Source organism: Quercus suber, unplaced genomic scaffold (assembly GCF_002906115.3).
Source record: "Quercus suber isolate HL8 unplaced genomic scaffold, Cork oak 2.0 scaffold_331, whole genome shotgun sequence".
Classification (NCBI taxonomy): Eukaryota; Viridiplantae; Streptophyta; class Magnoliopsida; order Fagales; family Fagaceae; genus Quercus; species Quercus suber.
The window spans coordinates 445,703-453,350 of NW_027069784.1; the positions used below are offsets into that span (position 1 = coordinate 445,703).

At 32.2% G+C, this 7,648-nt stretch overlaps 1 protein-coding gene across 3 annotated transcripts; it reads left to right on the top strand.

Moving 5' to 3' along the window:
- The first annotated feature begins 4,000 nt into the window (after nucleotides 1-4,000).
- Nucleotides 4,001-7,436, top strand: LOC136061584 (uncharacterized). 3 transcript variants are annotated; one of them, XM_065759539.1, is made up of 7 exons: nucleotides 4,001-4,348; nucleotides 4,600-4,651; nucleotides 5,412-5,518; nucleotides 5,764-5,832; nucleotides 5,928-5,982; nucleotides 6,714-6,761; nucleotides 6,857-7,436. In XM_065759539.1, exons 1-7 carry the CDS (start codon nucleotides 4,133-4,135, stop codon nucleotides 7,015-7,017), a joined length of 708 nt encoding a protein of 235 aa, XP_065615611.1. In that variant the 5' UTR covers nucleotides 4,001-4,132; the 3' UTR covers nucleotides 7,018-7,436. The 3 variants fall into 3 exon arrangements, with proteins under 3 accessions (XP_065615611.1, XP_065615612.1, XP_065615613.1); XM_065759540.1 differs by having other exon boundaries at nucleotides 6,896-7,436; XM_065759541.1 differs by having other exon boundaries at nucleotides 6,844-6,992.
- The last annotated feature ends 212 nt before the right edge of the window (nucleotides 7,437-7,648 follow it).

Sequence of the window (7,648 nt, forward strand, 5' to 3'; positions counted from 1 at the left end):
TGTAAGAGATATTGTAAAATTAAATGGTATAATGATAAAGTGAAGTTTTGGAATAGTAAAATAGAGTAGCATTAGCATTTTCCAATACTAATGCTCTTATGCTTTGACTTTAAAATAGGAGCATTTTAAAATAACCTCATAATGCTTTGACTTTAAACTTTGTCAAAACTATTTTGCGCACTTATAATTACACTAAATATAACTTAAACTTAACTCTCAATATATGAGATTGATTCAAGTCATATATGATACGTGTAACTTTAAAAGAGTTATATCTATTTTAAGGGTAATTCTACGGTACCCTCAAAAAAAGGGGTACGGTACCTACTAGTAGGTAACCTGCTATATCAGGTTACTTTTTTCTCACATTTGACGGTTTCATTCTTACATTGTATAGTTCTAACATCACATGTAACAGTTCTTTTCTCACATTTGGTAGTTTCCCTTACTTTTTTCTCACATTTGATGGTTTCCAATTTCACATTGTGCAATTCCAACATCACATGTGATAGTTCTTATCTCACATTTGGTGTTCTTTTACTTTTTTTTCTCACATTTGACGGTTTCATTCTCATATTGTGCAGTTCTAACATCACATATGACAGTTCTTTTCTCATATTTAGTGGTTCCTTACTTTTTTTCTCACATTTGACGATTTCATCCTCACATGGTGCAGTTTTAACATCACATGTGACAGTTCTTTTGTCACATTTGGCATGGCGTTCCTTACTTTTTTCTCACATTGTGCAGTTCCAATATCACATGTGACAGTTCTTTTCTCACATTGGGCGGTTCCTTTACTTTTTTCTCACATTTGACTGTTTCATCCTCACATTGTGTAGTTCCAACATCACATGTGACAGTTCTTTTCTCACATTTGGTGGTTCCCTTACTTTTTTCTCACATTTGAGGATTTCATCCTCACATTATGCAGTTTCAACATCACATGTGATATTTCTTTTCTCACGTGGTTCCCTTACTTTTTTTTCTCACATTTAACGGTCCATCCTCACATTGTACAGTTCCAACATCACATTTGATGGTTCTTTTCTCACATTTGGTAGTTCCTTATTTTTTTCTTATATTGATGGTTCTTTTCTCACATTTGGTATTCCCTTATTTTTTTTCTTACATTTGACGATTCATTATCACATTGTGCAATTCCAATATAACATTTGACAGTTCTTTTATCACATATAGTGGTTCCTTTATTTATTTATTTTTTCTCAAATTTGATGGTTTCATTATTATATTAAGCAGTACCAACATCACATCTGTTCTATTTTTGTCACATTTGACAGTTCTTTTGTCACATTAAGTGATTCCCTTTTTTTGTTTTCCTCACATTAGACAGTTCCATTCTCATATTGTGTAGTTCCAACATCACATATGAAAGTTCTTTTCTCACATTTGGTGGTTTCCTTACTTTTTTTCCTCATATTTGACAATTTCATCCCCACATTGTGCAATTTCAACATCACATGTGACAATTCTTTTCTCACATTTGATAGTTCTCTATTTCTTATCACATTTAACAGTTTCATTATCACATTGTGCAGTTCCAACATTACATGTGACAGTTCTTTTATCACATTTTGTGGTTCTCTTTTTTTTTTTTTATTATTATTATTATTCATATTTGATAGTTACATCCTCACATTGTGTAGTTCCAACATCACATTTGACAATACATTTGTCACATTTGGTAGTTCCTTATTTTTTTCTCACATTTGACGATTTCATCATCATATTGTGCAGTTCCAACATTACATTTGACATTACTTTTGTCACATTTTGTGGTTCTCTTTATTTTTTTTCTCACATTTGATGGTTCTATTATCACATTGTGCAGTACAAATATCACATGTGATTGTATTTTTTGTCACATTCGATGGTTCCTTTATTTTTTTTTCCACATTTGATGATTCCATTCTCATATTGTGCAACTCTAACATCACATGTGACTGTTCTTTTATCACATTTGGTAGTTCCTTTTTTTTTTTTTTCTCATATTTGATTGTTCCATTGTTACATTCAGCAGTACCAACATATCATTTACCAAAAAGTGACTATAATGCCCTTGGAACCTAAAAAACGACCATAATGCACCTTAAACCTAAAAAAATGATTGAAATACCCATAGAGTCCCAAAAATGACCAAAATGACAATAAAACCTTAAAAATTTTAAAAATACCCTTGAAACCTATAAAATGACCAGAATAACTCAAAACTTAAAAATGACCAAAGTACCTCGAAACCCTTGACAATTACCAGAATACCCTTAAAACTAAAAAATGATCAAAATACCTTAAACCCTAAAAAATGACAAATACCCTTAAAACCTTTAAAAAAAAAAAAAAGTTATCAAAATTGCCTTAGAACCTAAAAAAAGGACCGAATGGCCCTAAAGCCTAAAAATGACAGAAATTACCCTAAAACATAAAAAATGACTGAAATAACCAAGAAATCTAAAAATGACCAAAATACCCTTAGTACTATAAAATGACTGAAATGACCTTAAAACCTTAGAAATGACTGAAATATCACATCTAACTGTACTTTTCATCACATTTAGTGAGACAATTATTTTTTTTTCACATTTAACAATCCATCGTTATATTATGCAATACCAACATCACATGTGACCGTACTTTGTCACATTCGATGGTTCTCTTATGCTTTCTAACATTTAATAGTTCCACTTTCACATCAAGTAATACAACATCACATCTAACCGTACTTTTATTATATTTCATGATACCTTTATTTTTTACACACATTTGGCAGTTCTATATTAACATCATGCGGTTCATACCAACTTCATATCCGACTGTATTATCATCACATTCAATGGTACCCTTATTTTTTACTCACATTTAAAGGTTCAATCATCACATTATGCAGTATCAACTAGGGACGGAGGGAGACTTGGATGTTCAGGGCCAATGCGCCACCCCCCCCTCCCCTCACCCAATTATTTTTTTTAAAATATATTATTATATACATAGATACCAATTTTAGAAATTTTGTTCCATAAAATTACACTTTGCCTCTTTTAATAATATTATTGATTCTGTTAAAAGTAATGCTTTATAGCCACAAACTTTTCTACAACAATTTTTCAAAACTTTTGATTTAGTAAATTCTTTTTAGTTTGCATTTGACCCACCACTTACATTACTTTTTTACTTACTAATAACTACTCACCACAATAGCAATTTGTAAAAAAAAAATTGTAACTCTATCATTTTCCTCTTTTTAAAACCATCGCGATTAAGAATCAAAATAATATACACACACTTAGGAGTATATATATATACCTATGANAACTGAAATTGTGTTTTGAAAACATAATTTCAAATAAAGCATGTACAAAATGTTCATTAGCAATTGTGTAACAAGATTTTTTTAAAGAGTTTAGCTTTGAAATTGGGTCTAGTGTCTAGTTGCATTAGACCCATCACGATATTGACATGTGTCCAAAAATAGATGCGTGTTACCATCTTGTTCTAGTGCTACTTGACACCAAACCCAATCCATACCATTTTCCAAAATAAAATTGAATTTAAAAGTTACTTTGGATTGGCTCAATTGGTAGTTTTTTTTTTTTTTTTTTTGTTTACTTGAATAAGGGATATGAAATCAAAAACCAAGTAAACTAAACAAACCAAAAATAAACTCACCTAGCTAGCCACCATCACTGGTTTAACATACAAAATTATGATTTGAGCAACAACTTTTACTACCATCAATAGTATGTCAAGTTAAAAAAAAAAAAAAAAAAACCAATAGTATGTCAATTTCTCAATTGTGAAAATGTTTGTTTCTTTATATTTATTGATGAACAGAATATTAAAAAATAATAATAATAACCACAGAATTAGAGACCGGTGTCTCTCGCTAGACTAGCGTGTCCTCACACTGGCTACACAATGTACAGTACTTGCTTTGTGGCTTTAAGACTCCGACCCCAACTCAAAAAAAAATCTCCCCAATACTTCTGTTTACTATAACTGTCAAAACGAACAAAGAAAACCAGTTTCCTTTTGGCTTCGCTGGTCTTTAACTATAAAAGCCGGGAAAGGAAACTGAATAGTCGTTTAAAGCCGTTGGCTGACACCACAAGTAACAATGTTGGCTTGTTCTTGGAGTGTCACTTCACTTGCACCATACTTGTCTAACAAGAGATATGGAACTGGGTTTAGTTGTAAAGCTATTGATCTTCAAAGCCATGCAAATGGAGACCAAGACAATCAGATAAAGAAGAAGAAGAAGAAAAAGAAGAAGGTAGTCATTGTTGGCTCTGGCTGGGCTGGCCTTGGTGCTGCTCATCACCTCTGCAACCAGGTCATCTCTCTATCTCTCTCTTTGCCCTTTTGTTTGTTTATTTTATTATATATTTTTGGTGTAGATTGTTTCTTAACGATTTCATTAGTAACTTGTATTTTAAGGATTAGTTTGATAAATTATGATTTTTTAACATTTTAACCAGTGCTTTTATACCATGTTAAATTATGGATGGTTGTTCTAAAAGTTTAAGCTATTAGGAACGATGAATTTAATTATTTAACCATTATTCTAACATGATTTACTTACAGGGTTTTGATGTTACTGTTCTTGAAGGCAGTCCAGAAGATGTTGGTATACGTGGTAATGAAACTTGTTTTCCATTTGAGTTTAATGGAAATGGGAAATCTGGGATTTGCTGATGCCAAGAATTATCGAACCCAAATTGTATACACAGATTTAAAACTAAATATGATAATTTTACCATGGTATTGCTCTTAATTGATCAAAATGGCTTCAAGAAAATGATTTGTTGTAATTTGAACCTCAATATATATCCTGTTGTCTATAGCTATATCATTGCTGAACACTTCTAATATACTAAGAAGGTTTTACAAGCAAATAGGGGTACCTCTAGACTCCTAATGGTCATGTCCAATTTTGGGTGAAAGTAGATGAGCTGATTTGGATTTTTTTTTAAAGGCCAAACTGTAATTTTGGTCCCTCTACATTTGTCATAGCTTCAATTTTATCCTTATACAATAAATTGTATTAATCTCATGCTCCAACTTTCAAAATCAACGTCCCTAAACTATTACTTGGGTCATTCATCCGTCAAATTTCGACATCAAGTAAATTCCATCACTTAATTTTAAAGATCAAGTCAAATTTATTGTTAGAACTTGACTTGATTTAGGAAAAAAATTGACTTGATTTTAAAAGTTGAGAGATGAAATTGACAAAATTAAATCTAGGAGGACAGAATTGAAATTACAGGCATTGTTGGAGCACCAAAAGTGTAGTTTGGTCTCTCTCTCTCTCTCTCACTCTGACTTTTAAATTATGTTCAAATGTATGTTTTGTATGAGGTCATATGATAATGAAATTGGATTCTACTTTGCAGGTTATTGGTATCCTCACCGAAACATATTTAACCTTGTTGATGAACTGGGAATCAAGCCATTCACAAACTGGATAAAATCTGCACAGTATTCGGGAGAGGGGTTAGAGGTAATCACCAGCTTTCTTTTCTCTTGTTGTTTGAAGGAGATTTGATATGCAGATTTTAATCCCATAGTTCCTATTTTATTGCATCAGTAAACTCAATTTTCTGTTATGATGTTTTCTCTAGGAACCTTTTTTTGTAGTAGAATGGTGTTAAAATTTAATAATATATTGGTTCTCATCAAGAGTCACATTGAGTTCTAGGTAAATGGCTTTTAAATTCTTTTAACAATACCAAGGTCATCCTGCAGGTTGAATTTCCCATATTCCAAGATCTGCCTCAATTGCCAACTCCATTGGGAACCTTATACTATAGTCAAGTATGCTTCACATTGTATCCACTTTATTATTATTTTTGATTAGCAATAAAAGTATATTTATCATTGTCTATATTAATAATTGTTACATTGTGCAGTTTGCTCGGCTCCCATTGTTTGATAGGTTAACATCACTTCCTTTATTGGCTGCAGGTACAGCCTACTTTTAAAAATCTAGATTTTGCTTTTTATTGAGTAATGAATTTACTGACTACAAGAGCAAAGTGAACCCTCATGATTTGAATCATCATGTTATGGTGGGATGTCACCACTACTTTTTCCTTTCTCTCCTCTTTTTTCAACATGGAGTGGAAGCCCATTGCTGATAAAATAAGAAGTTATCACTCTTGGTTTCTCTATCTTACTGCAGTAGAACCACACTATTAATTTGTCTTTCATAAAGTAATAAGTACTCACACATCAAGTTGTCCATCCAGTATAGAAGTACAGTCAGTGCATATGAGGACTTTAGTGTCCTCCATCAACCTCTATTACATCTGGACAACATCTTCAAGTATGTATATAGTATATATAATTATAATTATAATTACTTATCTATTTAAGATTATTTTGAAACTCAATGGTGTATTTGCACTTCTTCTGTGAGTTCCTTCAGGATAGGTCAGTAACATGGCATATGTTACAGTTGAAAAATTCTCTCTCTAAATCCTTAGACAATATTTTTATTTATTTATAATTAATATATCTATATTTACATTTCATCCCTTTAAACTTGTGATTTAATTCATACCATGCTGGTCTCAAGATTTAAGTTACATATTTGCAATTAAATAGGCAAACTGCATAAAAAAGGTTAAAAGGCTGTTTTTCATTACTTGTTATTTTCTTTCACTCATCCACTCATCTGCACCTTTTGTTTGCAGTAGTTGACTTTGACAACACTGACACAGCCTGGAGAAAATATGATTCAAGTAAGGATCCCCCATCTTCATATGATTAGCTGTTATCATCAATGAATAAAATCAACAATGAATGTTGAAGTGTCTTATATAGATTTAACTGTTAGTTACTGCAAGGGAGCTTTTTAAACAGTTTGGCTTCTCAGAAAGGCTTTATCGGGATGTTTTTGGTCCATTGCTTCAAGTGGGTTTGTTTGCTCCAGCAGAGCAATGTAGTGCTGCAGCAACTTTGGGGGTGCTAGTCTACGTCCTCTCCCACCAGGTTTGAGGGGTTGAGCTCTTTACTAGAATGCATAAGATTCTGCACAAATCTCTTCAACCAATTGTGTACATATCAGATTAGGTTAGGTTGTGCAGTAGCATTATATCTTGATATTTGATAGTGAGGGTTGTGATACCCACAATATAAAGAAAAAGAATACACCTAATGAAAAGAAAAGAATCAATTATTCCTTCAATCAAAGTATAAAACTTCAAGTACTTATACCAGGAAAACATCTATTACCTATCTGAAGTTTTTCAATGGCAAATCTTATTGAGACTGAATATGGTGTCAGATCCTTTTCTCCCTTAATTCCGTAGGGGCAAGAAATAATAATATTGCACCATCTAGGATTACTTTATGTTCCACCATAAGAACACTGCAACAGTGTATGGCATCAATTATTAACTAAGTAAAATTGTTAAGAGGAAATGAGTGGAAACAGTGATAAGATGATGNCTGCTCCAAACTCTGCCTACTACACGAACATGGGAAATTTGCAATACTCAGATACTGCTTTGATGCAAGACCAATTATTCAGGATGTTGTTTGAAAATCATGCTATAAACATGAAGCAGAATATGAAAGCAGAGTTCTCGTCCGAAACAGGCTTCAGTACCGATATGTCTTCGATGGT